Source organism: Coturnix japonica, chromosome 1 (genome assembly GCF_001577835.2).
Source record: "Coturnix japonica isolate 7356 chromosome 1, Coturnix japonica 2.1, whole genome shotgun sequence".
In the NCBI taxonomy this organism is placed as follows: domain Eukaryota; kingdom Metazoa; phylum Chordata; class Aves; order Galliformes; family Phasianidae; genus Coturnix; species Coturnix japonica.
The window spans coordinates 13,899,706-13,927,668 of NC_029516.1; the positions used below are offsets into that span (position 1 = coordinate 13,899,706).

General features: G+C 36.0%; 1 protein-coding gene across 3 annotated transcripts in view; it reads left to right on the forward strand.

Annotated features, from left to right (window-relative positions):
- Nucleotides 1-27,963, forward strand: part of CPNE8 (copine 8) — an 82,802-nt gene that overhangs the window by 18,199 nt on the left and 36,640 nt on the right. Inside the window, exons 3-9 of one of the 3 annotated variants that reach the window (XM_015851701.2) lie at nt 387-433; nt 10,236-10,339; nt 12,515-12,554; nt 13,330-13,406; nt 22,265-22,328; nt 26,271-26,374; nt 27,278-27,382. In XM_015851701.2, coding sequence (XP_015707187.1) covers nt 387-433; nt 10,236-10,339; nt 12,515-12,554; nt 13,330-13,406; nt 22,265-22,328; nt 26,271-26,374; nt 27,278-27,382 — 541 coding nt within the window. Of the gene's footprint in view, nt 1-386; nt 434-10,235; nt 10,340-12,514; nt 12,555-13,329; nt 13,407-22,264; nt 22,329-22,846; nt 23,036-26,270; nt 26,375-27,277; nt 27,383-27,963 lie in introns of those variants that run through there. The other 2 variants (XM_015851722.2, XM_015851712.2) reach the window with 2 other exon arrangements.

Below are 27,963 nucleotides of genomic sequence, written 5' to 3' on the forward strand. Positions count from 1 at the left end.
TCTCCTGAAAGAAGAAGAAATTTAGTGTAATTATGCACTGGGTTAACTAGGATAGTTAGACTATCCACATTTAATGAAAACCTGCTTTTATCCAGTTTTGCTCCTAAGGATTGTAGGTGATTTTCTGGAGGCCAGTTTTAGTTGTTGCCTCCCATTTTAGAACCACTCTATTTCATAATTCATTGTGTCAACAACCAGACTATCTTGTCACTTATATGGGGGGACATACTCAAAACTGAGGGGAAACACTAATACCTGATTTTCCAAGTTAGTAGTTTTGACAGCAAAATAGACTACAAAATCAACATATTTAATTAAAATAAAACAACATTCAATTCTCAAAATGATCTCTTTTCTTTTTTTTTCTCTTTTTTTTCCTTTCACAGTCTGCGTTTTGTACACACAAGCCATTGGAAACAAAGAATGGAGAGAGGTAAGATGTACATATATATACACATGTGTATAAACTTTTGTAGTATACTATGCTTGCCATTTGCCCCGAAGAGAGGATGTCATTGCCTCTTGATTGCCATGCTAAACAGTAGGAATCCTATATTCCAGTGAGGAATACCTAGTCACATTATTCTCATGTTTCATATCTGTATCCCATTTTTTCATCAAAAGGTGAAGTAAAATAAAATATGCAGTTATTCTGTTTTACACCCTTTGTGAGGTATATGAAGTCAAACTGTCAGTCAGAGCACGGTTTGTGTATATCAGGAGAGAAGGAAACTCAAGCAGTACAAGATCTGTGGAAAGATACAGCTGTTGTGATGTCTAGGATCAGCAAAAGTAACCTACAAGTGTGGTAGCATAGTGTTGGTACAGGGTTTGAGAGAAGTTAGGTCCTACTGAAAATGTGTTCATCAGACAAAAAGGGAGGAAGAGTGATGTGCATAGGTTGTACTATATCTTAGCCTATCCATGTAAATTTTGCAGGCATATGTCATATCTTAAGACAGTAAATCAAATATCTCTAAATTAGATAAACACAGCATGTCAGCATGCATGTCCTATAACTGTCTCCCTGTACATAGTTATCAAATTCTTTTTCCTTTAATGTTATTCTTTGAAAGAAGTGAAAGCATTGGAGGAAGGGTGGTCATCTTTCTGTTCTCTGGATGGAATTTGCTTTTTAGCTGCCTTACATGGAGGATTGATGGTTACTCAAAGAGCCATGAGAGGAATGAACTGTCTTGCTGTTGCTCACTGTAAGAAGGAGCAGCTGTGATATTCTTGTTTTCAGAACTGATATTCTTTGTGTTTACTACTGTCTGAAGGGGCTCGGGGTACAGAAATCAAACCTCTTCATTTATTTTTGGCATCCTTGTTAGCTGTTTGGAGAAACATAATTTGGGATGAAACTGGGTGGATGTGGATTTCCATTCTGTCAGCCTTAGAGAACTGAATTTGTCTCTGTCCTGGACAAAAGCTCATCATTTGTAGTTAACTTACTGCTCTCTCTAGTTCTGTACTGTGTACCTGACATGCTTTCAGTATGCCTACGGGATCTCACATTCCTCTCATGATTTCTGTAAAGAAATGTCAGACTGAAGATCTAAGTGGGAACTCTCTAATCTTAACTAAATTGTCAGAAGTAATGGATGTGCACAGAGTTCTGTATGTCTGGATAGCTAACTCTGAAAATGGAGGAGCCTTTAGGCATTCAAGTGCCTAAAGCAGTTCAGTGCAGTTATGTAGTGAAGTCATTAAGTTATCCGGGTAGTTTCTTGATCTAGCATTTATCTGTGGGAAATTCTGTTGTTGTTGTCTAAAGTTGATGTATGATTCTGTGGAATTTTCATTCTGTTCTGTTGTTAACTGTTAATTTTTTAATGTGTAATAGGTATTAATCGTTTTATTTACTGTAATTGTGCTGACAGTCAAATTATAACATTATCACCTTACTTAACAAAAATTCCATCTGCTCTCCTTTTTAATAGATCCAGGTTTGTAATGGCTGAAGTGCGCTACCATCTTACAGCTTTGTATTGTTTTATGCAATTTCATTTTCCTAATTAAAGCAAAATAGGATGGTGTGCTTGTATTGTACCTTCTCAGTGATGAGGGAGTGCATGCGGTTATGGTATCATGTGCCAGTTTAGGAATTACATCATTTAAAACAGACTTTCAACAAGACAGTTGATAGAAAATCTTACCTTCTTTTTTTCCACACTTAAAACATAATTATCTTGTCTATCATTTAGGTATAGCTATTTACACATCCTTTGACTGTTTAAAGTATTTATAGTTAGTGAAAGAAGATAACTTCCCTAGGGCAGTTAATCGTATCTAATTTAGATGTCCACAGTAGATAAGATGAATCATTCTTTCATAATGCCTCCAAGTGATAATCAAAAGCCAACACTTCTACTACACTGGATGTAAAGTTCAGTGAATAGAATTCTGTTCCTAGTAGCTGTTAAGACAGTCAAAATTCAGAGGTTGTCACAGTAAAAGGACTGATTCAGGATTGCATTTTGTATGTTATGGTGTATGAGATGTATACCAGTGGTACAGAATATAGCAGTAGGTAGAAAATTAGTTGATAATGTACGTTGGATAGATTACCGCGTATCTTTATTCCTGTGTTTTTTCTGTCTGCTGTGGTGAGCACAGTAATGCTGTGTTTTCAGTGTCTGTATGTGTCATACTGTTACGTTAAAACACTTGTTTAGTATTTCATTAGCTCATGGAGGTGGAAACCACCTGGAAATACACGGAGAAAACTACAAGACAAATAATAAGACCCTAATGATATATGTGGACATGAAAGGATGGTGTTCAGTCATGTCAGCATTCTTTACTTTTTCTCCATTCTTTATCCTTTTATTCAAGTTATCTTGCTTCTTTTGCCTAATGATTTTCTTTCAAAGACTGCAGAAGATGCCTGGGGATCATAAACTTACTAAATCATTTCAGAATCTCTGTTGATTTCTGTAGTGCTCTATTTCACCAATGTGCTTTTTTCCCCCTCAACTGCTCTGAATATTGGATCTGAATTGATCCAATAGAGTAGTTAAATCAAGTCCTCCGTTTAATTTCTGAGTAGATGTTTGCTGGGATCAACTCCTGTTTGCCTATTGTACAGATTCCAGTGTTTTACTCACTTTTATTCTTGTACACCAAATCTTCAGCAAACCAAATATTTACTTCTCAATTTTATATGCTGTTATTTTTCAAGCAGTTTTTCTGTCATTACTTGAAATGTGATCATCAGGTATTCCCACTCCTAGAATTAGTAACAAATGCATGATCAGAATCTAATCTTCAAGTTTAAAAACACCCACTTTACCTTATTTTGTGAGGACACATTCGAAATATGGCAAAGTATAACTTACTGCTGTCTATAAAATGCTTTAATAATATTTTGGAAGAATGTAAATTTCTTCACTTCCAAGAGGATGTTAATTGTGAAAAGCAGAGCATTTTAAAGTTAAATGTTAAGTAAATGATAGAAATTGGTGAAATATTTTAGCAATGGAAACTTGTTGGGACCTTGCAAGAGGTTTTCATCCACAAAATTGAGTCTTATTTTTATGTTTCCTTCCCTATATAATTTCAATGCAGTAAATTATTGGAATAATATAAATAATTATTTATTAGTAAATGCCCATTAAACCATTACGTTAATAAATTGATCTTTAGGATGCATATATTCTCCCCTTGTACCATATGATTTTATGTGATCTTTTGATTGTGCTCAAAGTGGACAATTAGTCATATGTTTAGTAACTATGTATTTCACTGTAGCATCTACAGTTTCATTACTGTTTTCACCTTAATAACGTACACTTTTGAGTCTTCCATGAGTAGAAGTCAGAGGCTGTCTTAATGGAAAGAATAGACCAGATGCTTTATGATCAACATTTATTGGGATTATTTATTTATTTATTTATTTAAAGAGTACCAGTGAAAGTTTCTTTGCAACAAGAATTTGTATCCTCTTCAGAAGCCAAAGTATAAATGGGAATGTGGTTTTTAGAAGCCCCATAGAAAAAGTCTTAGTACATAGAAGCAAGCAATAGAGAGCATTGGAGCAGACTACTCTATCCCAATAAAGAAGAAAGAATAAGTTCTTCTTTTGTGTGATATTCAGTTCACTGAAAAACTTTCTTGGGCAGATTTCTAGAAAGAAGCAGCTGTCTGAGGGAATAAAAGAAGTAATCTTTTCAAGAAAGATGTGTGTCCTTTGAGGGCAAACTGTTCATTTAAATAAGCCAAGGCACAGAAAAATAAGGATCGGTTCTATGTTCTATATGCTTACAATTGCATGACAATAGGTTAAGAAGTGTTACTTAGAAACCACTTAGATGAAAGACTAGACAGAAAAGTAATGAATTATCAAAGGACTGGATACAATACACTAAAAAATTCAAATTATTTCACCAATGAAGGAGTAGATGATTTAATCTATTATTAATAGAATAATGTAAACTATTAATATAAACACTTAAATTTCATTAAGGAAAACATTTTCATCTGTAAAAGAAATAAAAGATCGAAGAAACAGGAAAAGAAATGAGATAAAATCAGGAGGAAAAAAATACACATGGAATTTTTCAGCATAGATGTAATTATTAAATCAACTTTATTGCAGTTGTAGTGAAACTTAATTCATCTTTAAGAATGAAATAAAAGATGTCTTAAGAAATGTTATCCTCAAGTTCAGTTACAGCCATAAGGTTGAAGTAAGAATGGATTCTGACTTCTTACAGAAAGTGGTTGCCAGCCATTGGCTGGATTAGGTCGTTGTAGTTCCTTCATATCTTCTGATTGGGAAATAGAGAATAGATACTGGTTTTAACACTCGCTGGCCTTCTGTAAGTCTGATATCAAAATGAAGCTTATGGTTTTCCGTTAACTTCAAAGCCCTTTTGGATGGATCACTAAATTGAGATGGTATAAAAATTAAGATGACTAAATAAATAAAATCCCTTTGTACATGGAGAACTTGCATTAGGAGGGGGCAGAGAATCTTCATCTTTCATATTTCCTAATACAAAAAGTGAATGCTTTTATTTATTTATTTCACTTTCCCCACCCCACCCCCATTTAATTAGTTAAATTGATTTTCTTACTCTCCTGAATGATGTTTCTGAAGTTATTTGCTTGTTGGCCATGTTAAGATTTCAGATCTGCCCAACTGTTAATGGGGAAACTAGGCCATGAAGGCAACTAATTAATTAGCTGCTATGCTAATAGTTGTAAGTTACTGGATTATAGAAATAACCTGTTCTGCTTTAAAGAGCCATCGTTAATTTGGAAAAGAGATTTAAAAAGATGATGCTTTCTTATTAAAAATAGAGCCTGATGGTTTTTAGAGGCCAGTATTTTGATGTCATCTACAAGATAAATTTTAATAGCCATCCTACAAGTAATTAATTATATTAGTTTAATATGACAGAACCATTTAAGTAGCCCATGGAAGAAAAGTAAACAGTTGAAAAAACTGAAGCCTAATATAAGAAAATTAATTTAAAATTAGTAGCAAGTTAGCTGTGGTACTGAATTCAATCTTCTGAGAACTGTAAGAATTTCATTGTAAAGGCAGTTGCATAACACACATTGTCAGCCCTCCTCTAGTCTCAGTGGTTTAATCAGCAGCATGTTGCATATTTATCTTCTTTCCTCTTTTCCTTATAGGCTTCTGTCGTGTCTCTCAAATGAAGACCAAAGCATTTCCCAGATATAACAGGAGTATTGGTTTAAATGGAATATTGTTTTCTAGAAGGAAAAGAAAAAAAATCAAATTTGAAGGGACTGAAACTACTCATATATTTTTTAATATTATCTTGTTTTTAAAAATGAACTGCCATTGCCACTTTATAAGTAATAAGTATTTTTCCTTTTGAAGTAACTTTTCAGATTCATACATAGAGCTATTTCTAATGGAACTATAAAACTTAGCAACCCGATACAGGAAATATGACATAGTCATGAAATATTTTAGGTGAAAATAACCCTTGTGTTATTTAGCCTTCAAATCATCTACTGTGTTTAGTTCAGCCTCCTGATTAAAGGAAAGCCATCTTCATGATTATGTCAGGGCCTTTCCCAAATCATGTTTGAAAAACTTAAATGGCAGAGACTACACAAGTCTCTGGGTAACCTATTCCAGAGCTTAATCACTCATTTTGGAGGCTTGTTTCACTATATCCCATCATAATTTTCTTTGGTTTCACTTGTCATACAAGCGTCTTTTTGTTATGTTCTTCGAACTTTATGGCTTTGTCTTCTACGATGCTGCCTAGGTATGGCAGTGGCAATAGAACTTCCTTAATCCTTTTCGTTTCCAAGCTGAACAAGCCAAGCTCCATTAGCTTTTTCTCATGGAATACGTTCCAGCTTACTGATCAGTTTTCTTAGCATCCAGTAAGTGGTAGAGTAGCTAGCAGAGCTTTGCATTAAAGCCTGAGGTTCATCTCTCTTAAGTGTTTAACAAGCATTGTAAGAACATTGTATGCCATTTCTTGATGAGTGAAACTTGGGTCTCCAAAGTAGAGTCTTGAAGCTTGGAGCAGTGTGGAATATGCTTGAGGATTGCAGCTTTTGGTGAAGAACAACCCTAAGTTTGAGAGTTGAATGTTCAGAATGGACAGTCTGTCTACAGACAGTGAAAGTCCATGCATTTTAACATGTCTTTTTCCATTCTTTTGTTCTATGAGTCCATTTACTATCCCCCAAGTGAATGACATATTCTGAAATTCTTGAGAACAGTTTTTTATGGAGTTAGTCAGATAAAGAATTGTTTACCTCCTACTATTTCTCTTAAGAGTTCTCTGTAAGAGAACTCAGTGTCCTTTGGGGTGCATTAAACATAGCATAGACAGCCAGTCAAAACAGATGGTGCTGCTTCCTGACACTGTATTTAGCCATTGGTGTGGCCTCACCTTCAATATTCTGTACAGTTCTGAGCTCTACAATGAAAACAGGATGTTAATGTCCTTGAAAGCAGCAAAGCTGGTAAAAGGGCTGGAAGGTATGTCCTGTGAGGAGAGGCTAAGGATGCTTGGGTTGTCAAGTCTGGAGAAAAAAAGGCTAAGAGGTGACCTTGTTATTTTCTTAAACTTCACAAGGAGGGAGAATTTTGAGAAAATTTTACTGAAATGGGCTTTCGAGAGGTGGTTGATGTTCCACATATGTCAGTATTCGAGAGGCACGATCAGTTTCTGAAGGTACCACTTTTCTACTTGGTGATTTTGGAATTTTCTAGGACAGTTTACTACTTCAATCCACACATACTGGGAGATGTTTTCATTGATATTTTTGCATATGTGCATCTCATTCTGTTGGACATAACGTGATAGTTTTATTGTAATAAATAAGCTCATTAATTTACCTGGTGAGCCTCAGGTAGCTTTGCTAGTTACAGCGTAGTCATCCTAGGACCTTGAATGCCCAGAGTTCTTTCCTTCTTGAGTAAACATCAGATTTCAGTTTGAGTTTCTTCCACTTGCAGCTGATTCCCATTTTTGAGAGTATTTGTCTAACTTGCTCTGAGAGTGCAAATGCAAGAAAGTAGGAAACCTGAAGTGGAAAAAACACACCTCAGGTGAGATCTACTCCTGCTCAGAATGGAAAAAGTGATGGTCCTCATGCCCCAGTGTTTTCATTTCTCATTCCTGCTTTGAAGCTCGTGTTAGAGTGGCTTCTCATTCTCAGTGCACACCTTCAGATACTGCTGCATATTTCATTTAGCCAGCCATCCTGGCTTCCAGTTTTTCCTGGCATCCAGTACTGTTGAATGCTCTAAAGCATGCAGTTGACAGAGAGTGGTTTTCTGTATAAATATTGAGATTTTTTCACCTGAAAACTGATGAGAAACTTCATCTTACATACGTACAAATTGAATCAAAGTGGACTTTAGCCCTACTTGTTCCCACAGAAATGCCAACTTTCTGGTACTACTTTCATTTCTCATTCATTGATACTTAGCATTTCAAAGAATACCTTGAGTATTCTCAAGAGACTGACTTTTTCCCTATGAAGCAAACTGTATAAAGTATTTTGTTCTTGTTCTGATCTGTTTCCAGGATCCTGAGCAGAAATGCCAATCCATTTTTAAGAGATTCTGGGTGTTCCAGTTGAATATCTGGTATCTTCACCACTCTGGAATTTTATTGACACACTTCCAAACAGGGCCTTACCCCTTTCATAACAATTGCTTTGGCTTAGAAGAGTTGAAGAAATGCAGTGTTTGCTCTTAATGCTGCTTTCGAAATGGTGCTGTAGGACTTAGAAGCCTTTTTGCAGGGGCTCTCAAGTTTCCAGTGAGATCAGGAAATCATTTTATCTGTCTTTTAAGAACTGAGGTAAAGTGCTGGCAGAAGGGAATGCTATTTGACACTGTGTGTTATACTTCCTTCATCTGTTAATTTTGAGAGGATATTGCTTGTAGTAAAGATAGTTTTACATCTTTGTCTTTCATCGGAAGTGCTGGAATATTAATCTTTCTGAATAATACTGTCACGACTGAACATCTCATAGCATAACAAAGTGAACTTAAATGAGAGAATATGAACGTGCTATTGAAAGATGCAAATCACCACCGTGCCACTTCTGAGGGTTGTTCCTGTTTCTGAGACTTCATAATGCTATGTCTTGAAGATGTGTCAGCTTCTGTTGCATATTTCATTGTACCAGAGGTGGGTGATTGCTTTTCACAAGGCAGTCATGCTCTTGGATACAGACTCACTTCTCCAGATGGCCAGCCTGGATGAGTGGTGTTGGAAGATTGTTGGGGGGCATTATAGGAGGAAAAATAATTCCTGAAAGTAATTGAATCTATTTAAATCACAGAAATAATGTGTCTGGATTTCTCTACTATTCTGTTTTAATGAGAATCAAGTAATGAAAGGAAAATCCTGAGTTTTGAGAGGAAGTGACAGCAGAGTATGCTCTTGTTCTTTCATACTATGTAGATGTTAATTTAAATATTCAGGGCTCCAGTTAGGAACCTGGGCTCTGTGTGGTGACTACATTCACACCTGTGATACGGAAGCTTCAAAACAAATTCTCAAAACCTTCAGTTAGTTAGAAGAAAATAATTGACTTTATTCCTTCCTTGTCTCTGCTTCTGAGTTTAATTCAGTCCTGTCAATTAAGCAATTGGCAGTCATTGACTAGCTGGAAGATTGGAGTCACAAATTGTAGTTTTAGAAGTCAGTAATGATGGTCTTTCAGGAAAGTGTCATGACCTTTTCAGTCGGCTCTATTAGAAGGTCTTGATATATTTAATGTGTAGGACAAGGAGGGAAGATTTAGGTTGGATGTTAGGGGAAAGTTCTTTACTAGAAGGGTGGTTAGGTCCTGGAACAGGCTGCCCAGTGAGGTTGTGGATGCCCCGTCCTTGGAGGTGTTCAAGACCAGATTGGACGGGGCCCTGGGCAACCTGATCTAGTAAATGTGTATGTTTAGTGGCCCTGCTAGGCAGGGGGGTTGGAACTACATGATCCTTGAGGTCCCTTCCAACCCGGGTCATTCTGTGATTCTGTGATTCTGTGACAAAATGAAATGCTCATGTCATTATCTCACTCTTTTTTGTTTTGCTTTCTGTTTCAAAAATGCGAAGTCTTGGAAGAACAGCTACAACACAGAACTGTAATTTAATGATCAGTTATTTATATCTGTGGTGCTTATGAACTGAAGTCAATCAGAAGTTATTTTCTTTATCTAAAATATTTTCAGCTCGTCACAAACTTGGTGCAAACACCACGGGGAAAAAAAAAAGCATTTTCCAGAAAGCTTAGAGATTAGTTGTAAAAGGAGAACTAAAGAAAGGTGAAATTGGAGTAGGATAGTGCAAAACTACTATGCTTCTAACAGAGGAACTCTAATGTTCTCTAATATTTAGATCTACCTAAAATAAGCAGTCTGCGTAAGCTTTTATTCACTGTTGTCTTTTCTGAGGGAAAAGTGGGTTTTTGTGCTACTGAATTCCTTACTCCATTTTTTGTGGATTCTGGTTGACTCTTAGGAGCTGATGTTTATCAAGTTTTTACCATATGACACAGGGCATGCAGCACCCTTCATGTTGATCTATGAGTTATTCTGCCAGTCTGTCTTCATCCATGGATAACTGGTCCATTTGTGTGAATGCAATCATTTTCTTGTTGACATTTGGTTATGAAAATAATTTATAGGATTTTCCATATCATAGTGCAGGTTTTGGAAGTCTGTTTAATTACAGCACCTTAAATTACTTGCCTTAAACTGAGACTTTTCTTTTACAGTTTGGAAGAACAGAAGTAATTGATAATACTTTAAATCCAGACTTTGTAAGAAAATTTATAATGGACTACTTTTTTGAAGAAAGAGAGAATCTGCGGTTTGATTTGTAAGTCAACAGTCTTCGACTCTAATATTACAATATCTGTAAACATACTGAGTTTTATAAAGCACAAAGTTAACTTGAAAAGAAATAGTTCCCCTTGACACTGAATGAATGAATAAACACAATTTAGCATTTCTTCAACTGTTGAAGGAGTTAAGTGAATGCCAAGATAGTTTGCAGGATGCTTCTAGGTGGCCAGGTGTGGTTGTTTTCATCTTCACTGAGAAAATCTCATGTTGGGTTCCCCCCTCCCCCTTTTTTTTAAATTGCTTTTAAGAATTGGGATGCAGTATAATTAAATCTGCTGAGTATAACTTTCCTGCTGTTTATATTTTCTTTCAGTATGAGTTAGTCACTGTGAAATAGAGGTTTCCCCTCCAAACTCAGATGAAGCATTTCAGAAATGAAGAGACAGCTGGGGCTGTGTAGGAATCCTGATTTGGCTATCTGTTGTTCTTTGTAGGCTGCATATGTGTTATGGGAGGAGAAAGTGCAATAGAAGAGCAAAAGAAATGAACTAAGGAAAAGAATGTTTGGCTCAGTCGAAACAAAGAAAGAGAAATCTATGAAGAACTCCTAGATAAGTGTAGTCTGAAAAAGTACTTGGAGCTGACAGGGGAAAGTTAATCTCCTATTTGATTCTTCTTGTACTCAGAGAAGTGGACTTCTGTTTGTTTCTTACAAAAAGCTGTAAACATCATATTCTGCACTTACAAGAAAGACCTGCCTGCTTTCTACTGTTGACAGGCACAAGTCTGAACTCAAAGCCAAATAATGTTTTTTAATGCTTGTCTTACTGTATAGCCAGCCTGTGATTACACTTCAAAGTCCTATAACAGACTGGAAATGAATTAATGTAGTTAAAAATGTGACTCATAACTGTTGATGGATTAGAACTTCAGTATAGATCAAGACAGAAGCATCTTTAGAAAGCTTCTTTTTAAAATTCCTCAATAAAATTGTATATTAGAGTTGGCCAAAATGTTATTTTCCTGATAGATTTTGGGTTCTGGGAGCAAAAAAAAGAAAAGGCAGGCGTATCTCTGATTCTTGTTCTTAGGAGGGTACTGATAAATGAGTATAAGCCCCTGCATACATCATATAGGACCAATGTCTCAGCCTTCTTTCCATTGCTTTTTGATGTTTTGTTACTGATTTTGCCAGTGAAGTATTTTTTTTTTTGTTCCAGTAGCATAGCTACCCTGAGGTCAGGCTCACAGATGTTTTTTTTTGTTTGGTTGTTTGTTTCTCTTCAGTTTCACCAGACAGTGTGCAGTTATTATTATTTTTCGAAAACCATCTGTTAGTGATTCCTGTAGTCATTCTTTTTATTGCATTTCTTCTTGTTTAAAAATATGTTTGTAAAACTGGTTGCACTGCACCACAGTCCTCCTGATTTCTGATCTGGTCCACGGTGCATCCCGATAAGCAGTTCTGGCAGCCCAAATGGCTGGTGTACTACAGTGGGGGGAGTTGAAATGTGCAGTGGGGACTGAGAATACTCTTTCAATTCTGTTACTGAGTCAAATGGTACAGCTACTAATGAGTATTATCTGACGTTGAGGAAAGACTGTTAGTATAAAGATTGGTATTTCCAAGAGCACTTACTGTATTAAATATTTTTAAAATTTTCTTGAATTTGCAGTGTAATTTATTTATTTTTTTAAATCTGACATGATAATGAAAAGAAGACAATGACATTTTCTAGCTGGAGGAAGAAGATTATGGTAAAAGCTGAAAAGAGCAAGTCAAACGCTTGCTAAAAGTAATTTGATTTATTGTCAGTTATTTTTATTTAGTTAGGTAGTTTTTCAATTCATTTGACTAAGAAAGTAGTTCACAGTGCAGTTTGATTTCTGTTAAAAAGATTAGTTTTGAAATTTTGTTCTGATTTTTCTTCTAGCTTACATTGTTCAAACAGGAGTACTGAAATAATTTCTCTTACTAACCTGTACTCTGAAAACGATTTTATTTTAGATCGCTAATGAACAGTAGTCTTGTAATCGGTAATGTAATCGGATTTGCCTTTCTTACTGGTGAGACTTCCATTCATGGATCTTTTTGTGTAAATTTCACGCTGAAATAGGTGAAGGAATTGTTTGATTTTCATTTTTTCTACATTGTCCTCAGATCTGTCATCTGGCAAGTTGGATATAACTTTCTTTTTTGTTTTTAAAGCTACGATGTTGACTCCAAGAGTCCTAATCTATCAAAACATGTAAGTTCATTTCCTGGTTATTACAATTTCTTCTGCTGAAATGCTTTAGCTTTCTTAATTTATTTACTTTTGAGTGTAATTAATACCAGATGCTTAGAGAGAATTACAGAGCTTGTCCTGTTGTTGATAACAAGAATAATGCTCATAACTTTAATGGGATATATTACTATAAAGGGCACATTTAAGCACATGTGTTTACCTTCTCAGGAGTTGGACAGCAACACAATGTTTTTTCAGTATCCATCCAACGCTTTGAAAATCCATTTGTATTAAGGTGCTACTTATGTAACAAGGAGACAGGATATGAAAATTACTTGATAGAGTGAAATTGTAAAAACTAAAAAATAATGTCTGTCATTAAAGCAATTGTGGATTGTCAATCCAGGATTCTCACAAAGATCCTGCGCAGGCTTGAACTGCTGCCAACATAATTAACTTTCAAGAAATTGGTGGAATCATTGTACAGTCCTTCATAGAAGAGCAATCTATTGAAATGCTCCAGTTTAGTGCAGAAGGCTTTATAATGTCTTTGAAGATTCTTAAGATTCTTAAAACCTTCTTTGAAGAGGAGAGTTTAGGTTTTTTTTTCCATCTCAGTTTCATTTTTGTTGATGAAAAAGGCAACATAAGAACAATATTATTACACAATTACTAATTAGACACAATATTCAGTAGAATGTATTTTACTCTAAAGAAAAGCCTAAATAAATGGGAAGACTTTTGTTTCTCTCAGTCGAAAACACAGTTTCTGAGTTCTCTTGTTAATGCTTTTCAGGATTTTTTGGGACAAATGTTCTGTACACTTGGAGAAATAGTTGGATCACAGGGGAGCAGACTGGAAAAACCAATTACGTAAGTGTCATTCTTCAGTGTTGTTTGAACATGTTGCTTCATGAGGTGACAGGGTTGTTTTTTTAACTGTGAGTTCTCACTGACTAATGCAGAATTTTTTGTCAAATAGGTTATGTTGTGCATGGGAGATAGTTTGAGTATAATGATCTTAAAAATGTTTTCTTTTTTGGTGTTGTAAATAGTTTATTCTTGTCAGTCTATGCTTAGGAATGATGGTTGACGTAGAAGAAGTTTTTATTTAGTTCATAACATTGATAAGATTAAATAATTGATTTCTGCTTCTTAAGGAAACATTTCCAGTGTTTTACTATCAACACTTATTCTCTGGATATCCTTATACTTTATGTCATAATCTTTAAATAGTTGAAGTTATAATTCTTTATGATACAAAGCTCAAGCTCAAAGAGGGTAGATTTATGTTAGATATAAGGAAAAAAATGTATGGTGAGGGTGCTGAGGCACTGGATCAGGTTGCCCAGAGCTGTGGTAGATGCCCCATCCCCAGAGACTTTCAAGGTAAGGCTGGATAAGGCGCCAGGCAACCTGACCTATCTGTGATTGTTCACATTCATTGCAGGGGAGCTGGATTAGATGGCCTCCAGAAGTTTCTTCCAAATCTAACAATTCTGTGATTCTGTAATTCTGTACATCACCTTTCTTTAAAAATGTGAAATGTCTGGTAACCCTGATGTTCCTTTAATTTTACGTTCTGCTTCTGTCTCCTTTCTTAAATGATGTTTTCTTTCCTTTGTTTTCTGAGGGATGTTACCAATATATTTATAAATGTCTACCAGATACCCATACCTTTTCATAATCATCTTTATTTTATATAAATAGCTATAACTATAGTTCAGTGCCAGATGAAATAATAACTGCGAAGAATTTCTGTTTCTGAAATCCACTGAGTATTGAGTCCTTTGTAGGACTTTTACTAAGCACCTGTCCTGTCCATGGATATGAAACTGCCATGTTGCATAAATCTGCAAAGAACCCTTCTTTAGGTGTGCCCATTTATAATCCAGGTAATAAAACTTACCTTTTCATAGAATCATAGAATTTTAACAACTCCTATAATACAAGCATAGCACCTTATTGCATTGATTTAAGCATGGATTTAATGTTGGCCATCACTCAGCATTTACAGAATCATTTGTGCTTAATGAATCTCATCAGAATCCTTTTGATAGCATGGAACAGTGTTATCAGAGCAATAAAAAACATTATAAAACTACCAAAGCACTAAGATACCATATCAGAATGTCCTCATAACCCAACCAAAAGATCACCTAGCCTGCAGATTAACACATCATAAATCTGTATTGCCTTTTGTTCAAGCATCAGGGAAGAAGACCCTGTGTTTCAAAGCAGGACTTTCCTATTTCCATTTTTATTAATTGCAGTAATACAGTTTCCAAACAACAAGACAAATATTTGCTATTTACCCAATAATATTTGTCAAAAACATTATGCGATCTATGGATTTTTCTGCAGCTGAGAGGATTTTATGTTTACAAACCACTATTCATAGGGATATAGAGATACTTAAGGTGCAAAAGATTTGAGGAATAACTGCACTATTTATTCCTAAAAAAATACGCTGTAGTAATTGAAAAGAACAGGGTTTTTTCCTAATGTAAATTGCAAATTCAGGTATGTGACAAACTAGAAGCAAATATTTTATGGTATAACTGGACACTTTACATGATTAATATTTTTTGAATTTAGTATATTTGTTCATTTTGTTCTGTTTTTTGTTTTGTTTTTGTTTTTTAAACAGTAGTTGCACTGCTGTGAATGATCACAAATTTGTTTTTTGTGCTGCAGTGCTCTTATCTCATTTTACTGGATTCAGTATGAATAATTTCCTCAATGCAGGTTTCCTTGCAAATGTAAGTGAAGTTTCCAGGTTTAGGAAACCGTACATATAAATAATGACAAACTGTGTGGGTTGAGTTGTTTCTGTGCGATTCCTTAGGGAAGAGATCACATTTGTACATTGAAGATATTGTGTCTGACATCTGTCAATTATGGAAAACTATTGGTCTGGATCAAACTTTGCTAAAAGCACCACAAATGGCAACTTAATTCTGACTTTGTATTCAGATACCAAGAATCAGAATCATCATGAAGTACAGTTCACATCAATTGTAGCCTTTTCCCTTAGATTCTGCTAATGTGAAGAGCTTAATGTCATTAATAAAATACTAAGGAAAACGAACATTTCTGTAAAATGTATCGAAGGATCCTGTTGACATTGTATGGAGCTTGTCCTGAATTTTTCAGCTTCATGAAAACAGTGACCAGCTTCAAGGAGAATTGCATATGATAGCCATGATTTTCTTTAAATAACTTTGAAATACTGAAGTATGCCATGCCCCAAACCTTCTCAGTACTTGAATCCAATTAAACTGTCAAGTTTTTACAATTCCAACACAGATGTAAGCTTGGAAATAAACTTGAGGTTTCGTATCATGTACAAAAAAATAATTTTGTTGTGCCAAATGTTAATTTCTGTCTGTCTCTGGAAGCACTTCTGGATGAAATAACACGTGAGAGGTTGGCTAGCAATGCATTGTAGGTAGGCACTCCTGATATGCCTTTCCAGCCCATGAGCCTTGACTCATTTTTTTCTGTAAAGGTCTTACTTCCAATCATTTGTTGTTTTTTTTTAACAAAGGCAGATATCAGCTGTTCAGCAGCTCTCCCTGTATTGTTGGCACTTAGAAATTGAGTGACAATGAAAACCTTGAAAAGTGTTTGCAAAACATTTTCACATAGTATTTTTTTCAAAGTAAGCCTTTGGTTTAGTTTCCCTAATTTACAGCCAACTGCAGCTGATTCAAATTGATTTATTGTAAGCTGTTAGTTCTCTTGCTAAAATCCACAAGCACTGTTATCATTAGTGCTGTAACATCCTTTAGCAATATAATTCACATTCTCTTCAGTGCTTGGAAATTGAGTTCACAAATGTGTTTCTGTTGAATTTCAAGGGGTTCCAAATATGCATAGCTCAATCAGTCAACAGCTATATTGAAAGACTTGATTTTTATGACTAGTCCCTCTTAAACTCCTACTCCTGTACCACATGCCATTCCACCCAAGGACAATGGCAGTATTTATACACAGTTTATTTTTAAATCAGGGCTTAATTTACCTATACCTAAACAGTTCCACTAGTGTCACTACACATTTGTGATTATTTCATTTATTTGTAGAAATAGGATTGTGCACCCTGAAAAGTACTTAAAGGGTAATGAGAATCTTCAGCTCCTCAAATCACCTCTTCAAGGTGTGGAAGGTGTCAGTGTCTGCATTAAAATTCTGGGTAACTCCTACAAACGTATTGTTTAAACTTAAAAACAGACTTGCACACACAGCAACACAATATATGTTCACTTGACTGTTTCCCTAAGTAACTTGAAAAACTACCCAGAAAAAGCAACTTACATGAGGTGGTTTACCATAGCAGCCTTTTTGGTTATTTGACAACAAGGGCTTGTGATTCAACCATCCTGGATATGAAACTTTTAAGCACCTGTCCAAGATGTAGCCTTGAGGATGAGTATGTGAAGTTGAGATCAGACTACTCTCAAACCCTTCCCAAAGGTGGGGTAACTGGGTGGTTGTGCAGTCTGCTTGTCTATTCACTCGAACACTACCCTGTGTTTGAGACAAGGGGTTTGCCTTAATTTGTTTCCTAGTACTAGAACAAATATTCTCAGACTTACGCTAACAGCTGTGGTAATTTAGTTTAACTTATGGTATGAATTTGTGAATTACATCACATGCTGCATTCTGAATGCCATTAACTGTTTGCACTAGATGTCACTTGGGAGGGAGGGAGCCTGCGGTGACTTGGTCAGAGGCAGCGGCTGACTTTGAAGACACCCATATTTGCTAAGGGAAATCTTTCTGATTTCTTGAAGGACTTTCTAATTCATTCTGTCTTAAATGTGGTAAATTCTTCAGTACACTGTAACATTTTTCTGAGTAAGCTCCTGAATTTTATTTTAAACATTTAGGCTGAAAAGAATTTGTTCAGTGGTTTGTCAAGACTGAAGTGAGCAGCAGATAAAATTTAAAGTTTGAAATTGGCTATCAGAAAGAATCTTCACTGATATCTTTCTCTGTCTTATCATTATTTCATGGTTGTGTTACATTCTTTCTTGGCTAAACAAGTGTTGTTTAGGTCTCCCTTTTGTATAAATGGTGTGCATATGTATTTGTTAATATTGACTTTTTTACGTCTCTTCTCAGTGTTGGTGTTTTATTTTGTTGGAGTTTTTGACAGTGCCATAGACAGCTGTGGCTAATTGATTTCTGGCTCTAGACTTTCTGGAGTCTGGTTACAATGATGTCTGGAGACATTTGTTGTCTTATTTTGTTCATTTCGTTTCTTTTTATGGTTGTTTGCTTATACAGGTGTGGTTAATGTCTCAGTGCTCTTGAACCTAATGATCTTACAGGTCTTTTCTAATCTAAATGATTCTGTGATTCTTTTGACAATATTGCATGTCTTTCCTTCCTAAGGATATCTTCTGCTTTGAATTTATAGTTCTCTTTACAAAGTCAAGTCCACATTTACATATTTTGAACATTCTTTACAATCTTTCACTTGAGATCAAAGAGCTTTTTCTCTTACAGAATTGCTGAAGCTCATTAAAATTCTTCCTCTTCTGTTCTCTACAAAGAAGAGAATGCGCAGTGCTGTTAGAGTTCCAGTCAGCTGCCCTACAGAAGTACCACTTTCTGTAGTTAAGCAGCTTGAGAAGGTTGAATTCCATCCTCTTACTGACATTCAAGTAAACTCTGACATTTTTCCAAAATGAAAGTTAGAAGGATTTGAAGATTGCACTTTGAACATCTACAAAAACCTTACGGGATTTGAGAGCCCATGGCTCCCATGAAGGCTAAGTCAGACTGCTCATCACAAGGAAAAGTTCCCTTTGTTGCCTTTTCAGGGTAAAATACCTCTGCTCTCCACCTCATCAAGATGAAAGTATAGATCTCCAGCTGAGAGGGTCACTTATTACAGTGATCTGTCCGGCAGGTTGAAATGCATATCTTGGTACTGTCCTTCACGGTGAGAGCAAAAATGAAGATAAACATACACACGTTTCTTCTTTGGCTTCATCACAGGCATGACTTGCAATTCTGTTGGTTTTATGAGCTCCAGTGAATTATGCCATGAAGTGAATTTAATAGTATTTGCTATTGGCAAGAATGAGGATATCTCCTCAACCTCCATTTCTGTTTCTCGAAGCCCATTAATGCCTGTCAGTAGCAGAGCGCTCTTGTTTCCAGTATACTAGTGTCCTACCCTGTTGTGCCTGTGACTGTCTATGAGCCTTTCAGTTCACAAACAGTTCTTTATTGCTGCACTTTGTTTTACAAACTGGACAAGAACAAATGTGAACATTTCCTCTGGCTCGTTTCTCCTGGGAAATAAATCTAGTCTCACAAGGCAGGTGAAATGGGTAATTTGCCATCTTCACAGTAATTTTTACTCCCTTTAACTTTTGGGTTTCTCAATTCATTAAATGCTTTCTCAATTCAAGCTCTGTGTAAGAATTACTCAGACTGACCTTGTGTGCCCCATTTGTATGAATATGAAAGAATGAGATGCAAGTATATCTACTTCAGAATTGGTGCAGCTTTATTTTTCCCTCAAGTGACCATCGCTTTCCTCGAAATTTTTCACAAATTGATATTTGGACATTCTATCTTCCCAGAGAGAAGATTTGTACTAACTATATTTATAATTCTGAGAAATGTTCCTTCCAGGACCTACAAAGTGCACTCCTGTCAGGATTCCCTTTAACGATGAGGCAGATCCGCTGCAAAGCTTAATGAGCACTGTACACTAGTTATTCACATCTGAGTGCCGCTGCTTGTTAATGAAGCTGTACTGGATCCAGCTGGCCTGTTTGGGGAAGTTCTTTCTCTTGTCATCTTGCTGTCAACATAATTGATAGAAAAAATGTACTTGAGCCCTGGGATAGGTACTTCCTATATATCTGTCCTATACTCTTATCTGTAGCAGTTACGGCCACAGGGTTTAGGTTCTGTGAATTCAGGAAGAGGACGGTTTCAGATCACTAAAAAAATTAATCTTCTGCCTCACTGTAGTTTCAGCTGGCCAAATTTAAGGCTCTGTTTATTCTCAGATGTTCAGATTCCAAAATTAATTGTCATCTTTCTCTGACTTTTCCACCGACTCTAGCTAGATCCTCCCCTTCAGTTCTTTTTAAATCAGAGTGTCTTTTCAAGCTTATTTTGGTGCTGCTAATACAGTGTCTCGGTCATGGAATCACTTCTTCCAGGGAGACAGTAGCTTTTCAAGGCTGTACCCAGTTGATAGATGTACAGGCATTGTTGAGTATTTTTGGTACAGAATGGCACAAAATTCTCCTATATCATTGTACAGTTATCAGTTTGTTAGAAAAAGTTGCTTATCAGCAGTTTGCTTTAGTCCTCCAGCTCTTCAGGAAGTGGTCAGAATTTTATTTCTTATGATCTAGGATGTGACACAACAACTTTTTCAGACTGGAATAAATCTGTTGGTCTTTTCACACCAAAGGACTTGCATATTGCTTTTGTTCATAAGCACTGTCACTGTGTGGACTACCTGTCAAATTAATCCCTTACACTGCTTCAAGTCCATCCTGAACCCAGGTGTCTGTGTAGCAAGAGTTCTGCTTCAGGTAATGCTACTTCTGATAATGGTTCTTTCTATTTGAGTAACATAGCCTACAGAATTGTGGTACTGGGACCTTCTGGATTTTTAGTTATACTTCTGAGATTTCTGTTTCTTCTTACCCATCAGAACATGGGTCATGGTCATTTGTTCCTTGAAACATTTTTCCATGTAATTTCAGCATCACTCTTATAACTTAAGTCATTTCTGCTGCTTCTCTTACTACCAAATTTCAAATGTTTTGGAGGTACCCTTCCAAAGTAACCAACACAAGTTTTTTTATCTTTAGAAAGTCTGAGACTACAAGTTAATATCCCTTAGTTTTCAGGCACTGAGCCATTGGAGGGTGGCAGATTTAAAACCAAATCATTACAAGAAGTGGATTGAACTATAAATCATACTGTGTAACATTTGCAGTGGGTAGTTTCTTTTTCCTTTTTTTTTTTTTTTTTTTTTTTAAGAAAATTTTCATGCTTGGTGTTAGATTGTATTGTATTGTACTTTATAAATCAAGCCACGTTACATGGAAGTCTCTCAGGGTTTAAAATAGAAGAGAATGGATTTAGACTAAATATTAGAAAGACTTTTTTTTTTTATAGTGAGAGTGAGAAGATACTGGAACAGGTTGCCCAGTGAGGTTGCAGATATTCCCACCCTGGAGGCACTCAAGGCCAGGCTGGATGGGGCTTTGAGCTACCTGGTCTGGAAGGAGGTGTCCCTGCCTATAGCAGGGAGTTGGAACTTCATGATCTCAAGGGTCCCTTCCAACCCAAACCAGTCTAAGATTCTGTGATGATTTGTATGTACTTAAAGTGTCAGTTAAAATTTATTATCAAGAACTTGCATAGCTTCCCTATCTACTATATTGTCTGTGAAATCAGACTTACTTTGTTGCACTGAGGGTGAGGAGTCACACATTTCTGTGATTACCGGTCAATGGCTGCAGTGGCATAAGAGCAGCATTCCCTGATGTATTCCTTATAGACGTAAGCATCACATTCTACAAAGGACTTTCAGTGAGCTTTCAAGATCTTTACACAGTGTTTGCGTCAATCTTTGTTCCTGTATTCATAATTTCTAAACTTTGATCTGCTTGTGAGAACTTTTCTCCCACCATTTCTCTCTTTTTATTTCCTCCCTGTCCTCCCTCTTTTCCCTCCTCCCCCCTCCTCTTCCTGTGTCTGTTTCTCTTCCAGGTCTGTCCCTTGCTCTCTCCCATCTCCCATTTCTGCCACTTGCAGATACAGCATAGTGTTGCCTAGAAGTTAAAATGATGTTGTTCTCTTTTCATCATTGTACTTGTTTCTGCAAAGCAGTGCTGTACCAGTTCTGCTGCACTATTTAAGGCTTTAGAGCACTGTGAAAGATCTCAAAAGGGCTAAGGAAGAAAGATAGAAGTAACAACTAGAAATAAAGTCAGCATAAGCAGCAACATTCAATTTGGGGAAAAAAAAATCCAGTGGTAATTACCAGGGCATGTGCTAACGGACACATTATTAGATGCTAGGATGTGGCAGCAAAGCTGTACTTAAATATATGTACTTCTTTTTCCTGCAAAACAAATACTATCAGATTATGTGACTTTTCTGTTCCTGTATTGCTCTTTATGCTGAGGATTTGTTTTGTACTTTCTGATGTTGCAACAGCATGTGCTTAATTGCTGCTTGTGTGAATTACGATTTATTGCATAACCATCTAATATTATGGGGAAATTGTTATATGTCTTCATAAACATTCCAGTTTTAGTATGGTTGTAAAAATGAGGCTCATGTCTAGCTTTAAATTTATTATAGGCGTTTTCTTTAAGGCAAATCTGTGACAGGATCATTTTTGTGAATTTATAAGTTTTGCAGTCATCATCTCTAAATGAAATATTAATGAAAACAATTTCTGGTATTGTCATTTCATCCCACTTAAACTTTCTATGTTACTTCCATTAAAACCAAAACTATTCTGTTTAAAGCAAATCAGAAGGAATATACCATTCGCTTAAATTAACCAACTTTTTTAGTCAGACAGGTGAGTCCTTCTCGCTGAGGAGTGAAATTTCATGGCATGACATCAGTTTTGTCACTTGAAAATGTGTTTATCTGCGTCAGCTGTAAGTTTCTTAAATGTGCCATTCACACTATTAAGGTGATGTGGTTTCGTTTTCTTGTAGAGGCATCCCTGGGAAAAAGTGTGGAACTGTCATCGTAACAGCAGAGGAACTGGGCTGTTGTCGAGTAAGTGTGTGTTCATTGCTTTATGAAAAATTAAATGAAAATAGTTGATTTGCACTGCACCAGATTGTTGTAACTAAGATGCATAAATTTCCATTTTATGACTTCTATAAGAAGTTAGGTTATTTTTTTTCTCAATCAGTTACGCTTTATGTAGTAAAGAAGCAAAAGACAATTTGAAACATAAAGTTTTTATTCTTGAGTCTTAATCTAGTCTTTAAAAAAAAACATGCTAATAGTGAGTCATATTATTTAAAGAAATGTGATGTTAATGTTTATTGAAAAAGGCTACGTAGATATTTAAAAGAATTTCCATTAAAAAAAAGGGTTCAGACAGATTCCTTTAAAGTGGAGGCTGCCTGGGGAAATGCAAATACTAATGGCAAATGCCTATTTATTTAGTAGAAAGCAAAACAATTTCACAGCGTGGAATAGACAGTGGGGAATTTATCTGGTTAAGGGGAGAGACCTGGTGTGATCATGACCCTCCCAAACTATATCACCACTTTTCCTCCTCTTAGGGGATCATGGAGTAGATTGGACAGAGGAGAAGTCGTATTGGTCAGGAAGTACCTGGAGCCAGGCCAGCTATTTTGCTTCCCATCACTGAATGAGCCAGCAGCAAGCAGAAATCATGCAGAAACAGAGACTGGAAGGAAGAATAAGGAAGGATTGTATATAGGGTGATAAAGAAGGGATGGAATCTGAAGGTGAGGGAGTTAGTCAAAGCATGGTGTATATTGAATGGGGCTGTAGTATGTATCATAGAACAGTTTATGTTGACAAGATATGAAATCTTAAATGAGGAAAGAAATAATATCAGGTATTTGGTGAGATCCAGGGGATCTGGGCAGTATTAGATTAGATATGTAAACCTACAGAAATACCTTAAGGCTTGAAGAGATATGATTCTGAGGCTCAGTTTTAACAGCTGTTGAAGTTAATGCTTCACATTTTGTGTAACTTCTAACTTTCATACTGGGCAATAAGCTGTTAATTATTCTATTTCTATTGTAATAATTATATTTCTCTCTTATTACAAATATATCCAGTAGCTAGTCTGTTTAGGTCTTATTTTCTTAAGTTCATTCAAAGAAATATCTTCTTATAAGAAAGCAATCCTTAATTTTCTGCCTTATTTCTAGCTTAGTTAAGTTTGTATCATTTCTCTGCAGATTTGGTGTATTTGTGCAGCACACAAACTAAAATCTTATTTGTCAGACAACCTACCAGTCCTGCACAGCTATGTTAATAGGGTGCTCCAGCTCAGTTTCATGTAACTGCCATTAACAGCATCTGTGGGAGTGCTCTTGTACAAAATACCTTTTCTCTGCTAATAATGAGTGTTGGAACAATAGATTTATTAAAAGTGTGCCTTTTTTTTTTTTTTTTTGCTGAGATTCTGAGAGAAGCAGTGGACACTTAATTTTCTTTCAGATTTGATAGCAAGTAGAACCAGAAAAAATTATGTCCTTGAGATGGAATTTGTTAGACTAAATTATTCCTAAGTCTGTCACTTTTAGTTAGTCTTTGTGTATTGTTTTTGTCCTTCGCTAAGGAGTATCCTAATGTTTTTCTTTCTTATCTGTCAGATTTAAATGGAAGAAAAATCTAATTAAATTCAAGAGATTGGCTTCTTGCTCTGGCATTTTTTTTCTGTACATGAATGTCTGACCTACTTGGGAGTGGGTACTAACTTTGTAATTGCTCTACGCAGTGACTTTGTCTTTCAGCCTGCGTTCACAACGCTCCTTCCATTGCCATAGAATAAATCAGTAAACACTAAGTGTTGTCAAACCTGATGATACAAAACATGCTAGTAAGCGATAGCTCTTTTATATACTAACAGGAGATTCTTGTGTTACTAGCACAAGTGATGTACAATCATGGAAAATGCCTGTCTTTTGTTTTACTTTGGCTCAAAGTTTTGGTAGTACCTGATCAAAACCATCAGAGACAAAATGGACGTGTCATGTTCACCTCATTCAAAGCTTGCATATATTATGACTTCTGTGTGAAATCACTTACAGTGATTTTGGGAATCAGTCTCTCCTCCTCTTGTAGTCTCTTCTCCATTCTCCATCATGCCACCTCAGACACAATCTCTTGCTCTCCCTCATGAACTGTCACATCCTTCCTTTGGGATATATTCATGTCTAAGGTTATTCATTATTTAGATTAATTCTTAAGTGATCTGAGATTTTCTTTTTTTCTTTCTTTTTTTTTTTTTTTTTGATAGCTTATGTTTAAAATGGCAAAGATTTTTAGAATCATTGAATTGCTGAGGTTGAAAGGAGCCTTGGGAGATTGTCTAGTCCAGCCCTCCTGTTTTTCTCAGAGCAGGTTACTCAGCCACTGAACCACCTTCTCTCCAGACAAAGAGAATCTCATTTCTCTTAGCTACTCCTAATATGAGAGGCAGTCCAATCCCTCAATCAGTCATCTTAGTATACCTTTTTCTGGGATTAATGCTATCTGTCCTTATCATTCCTGTACTGGGAAGTTCAGAACTGAACACCATGCTCCAGGTATGCCATCACTAGTACTGAGTCATTTTCCTAAGCTTGCTTCCTTTCAACACTCTACTTAGTGCAGCACAAGAGGCTGTTGGCCTTCTTAGTTGTGTATGCATTGATGGCTCATGATCCATGTCCATTAAGCCCACCCAGTTCTTTTCTGCAAAACTACTCTCAAGATGTTTGTCCTGCTACTTGTATTTGTGTCCTCAAATTCCATTTCCCATAGTTGAACTTCATGGCGTTCATGTTGTCCTGTTTTTTCAGCTCCTGCAGGTCCCTCTGAATAGTGTCACAAGCAACTGATGGAAAAGACACTATATCTAGCTTTGTGTTGTTTGCAAACTTGCTGAGGGTCTGCTCTGTTTCATTAACAAAGGTGGTAGTTGTTACTCACCCCATTACTGACTGCTCTACATACTCATCCTCAGCTGAACTTCATATGTTAATCCCAATTCCTTGAAGATCAGCAGTTCGGAGCTTTATAAAGATGTGGCCTCACAGCCACGCTGCCAACTCCACCAGCACTTACAAATTTCAGGACTTGTGTGTGTCCAGTCTGTTTAAATGTTCCCTCACTTGGTCCTCTTCTCCCCAGGGGAGTCATCCTTGTTCTAGACTTTCCCACTGGTCTCAAGTGCCCAAGATTCTCAGAGTCAAGCCTTAGCAGTAAAGACCAAGACAGAAGGGTCTGAGGAAACAAATTTTCCATTTCCTTTGCTACCTGCTGCCCTGCCCCATACAATGGTGGACCATGTTTTCTCTAGTCTTCATCTTGCTTTTTCTACACATGTAGGCCTGATAATGGAATATAGTCATCCAGTAGGCCCTGCCTCAGTCAGCTAATTAGTTTGCAGGTTTATCTTTGCATTGTAATCCTTCTGGCACTCTTGACTCTACCTGAAGACATGGCATTGTGTGATCTATCAATTTGCCTGGCCGCAACAGCATGAGAATGGTTTTATTTAGTTCCTTCTAATCTTATTTTCTGGAAACTTCTAGCATCTTAGTAGCAACTTGCTAAGCTATTTGCTTTATGGACAGCAGGAGCAGAAAGTTACAGGTTTCAGTCACTGAAGGAACAAGACTTAGTTGTGTGTCATTGCAGCTTTTAGAATTAATGTGTTCCTTAGCTGTGCATCTACTTCGTAGAAAATGCAGTGCTGGCTGTCAGAAAGTATTTGAAACATTGTGAGGTATTTAGCATAGAACTTCATTTGCACGCTTCTGTGGATGAATTCTTTGTTTTAGCAGTTCAAGCTGCACTGTAAGGACATTTGCAAGAATATGATAAGTAGAAAGCATCTAGAAGCCAGACACATCACATTCATTTTGTTTTCAGTTGGTATGGTTATAGTCAATTATATTCTTAATTTTCCTTAAGCAAACTGCATGCTGTTTTTAATTTTTTCTGTATTATCAATTTCAGGATTCAGTTTTAATGCAGTTTTGTGCGAACAAACTAGACAAGAAGGACTTCTTTGGGAAATCTGACCCTTTCCTGGTATTTCATCGAAGCAATGAAGATGGCAGGTAGATACCTGCTAAATATTTCTGCTTCTAAGCAGTAGCAGCTTATTGCTTTGCAGATAGTACAATAGTTTTCTTTTCCTAATATTTGTCAGATTAAGGTGTATTTCTTTTACATGTATTGAATTTTAATTTATGCAACACAGAAATAAAACAAAGGTTAAATACCTTCTCAGTAATAGCTCAGATAAGCATATACATCTTCAGAACTTGAGAAACATTCTTTCAAAGGGCAACTTGAGTTGCATCTGTGTGTGGAATTTCAATATTGATTTCAACAGTGACCTTGCCTCCTATTTTCTTCTGCACAATTCACTATCCAAAATGAGGATTCAAAAGAAGTATTTTCATTTTGCATCATTTAGAGAAAGCATAATATAGTAAAACATACTATCTTTCATATAAATTGCATGTATATTTCATTCGAGAGAAGGGAATCATAGAATCTCACGGAGGTTTATATGTTTTGTCTGAGACAACCCTGGATAAAAAAAAAAAAAATATATATATATATATTTTAAAAATACATAAAATAGTGAACAAGCATGAGAAGGTCACGACTCTTTTGACTGAGTTTCTTACCTGTTAAGCAGGAATCATATCCTGCTCTTCTCTGAACTAGCTCACTGAATGACTGTAATTCTTCTAAGGTAAAAAAATTTTAGGTGTAAAATTATATAGCGCCTTCATCTGTAGTCACACACAAATAGATCTGTTCTCATCAGTTCCCCTTGCCTCTCTTCTCCTGGGCTTGTTTTCTTAGCTTAAACTTTATACAGACATTGCACCAGTGCAGACACTATAGATCTTTTTATTCCCTATTTGGTTACTCAAAATAAAAAGTAAATAATGCAAATTATGCAAATTATATCTTTTTTTTTTTTTTTTTTTTTTTTTTAATTGCAGTTTTACAATCTGCCACAAAACAGAAGTCGTAAAAAATACATTAAATCCAGTGTGGCAGGCATTCAAGATTTCTGTCAGAGCCCTGTGTAACGGAGACTATGACCGGTAAGCTACAGGTTAAGTTTTCCTAGCATACGTTTTCAGTGATCTGATACTAAAGGGTGCATCTCTGAAAAACATGGTCATAAACTGTGTTTTTACCAGTGCTTTACTAGCAAGTTAGGTGGTTAAGCTGAGGAATTGTGGATGATTTTAGGGTCCTTAAAAATTGACTTGTTAACTTCTAACGGTATCAGTGAAGTAAGTGTTTAAGTCACTGATGATGACTTGTTATTCTGTCATCACTACTCATATTTTTGATATAAATCAAGATAATGCTGTTATAATTATATGGCCAAATAAATGTCTAGTAAACTGTCTATCCCTATCATCCGAAATCTGGAGTATTTTTGGAGTATACTTTGGAGTACTCAAAGGAAGTATAGGCATAGCATTAGTTGTATTCTTCTAGAATAGGATAGTATAATATTTAGATTAAAATAAAGAAGAAAATATGAAATATGAGGATTAGAAGAACAGTATGAGTAGTAGATAAAATGTGCATAGTATGTAGGTTGCTCTGAAAGTAATGTCTCTTACTTATTTTCATGGAAACTACAACAGTAATTATTCAAGGAAATGTATGG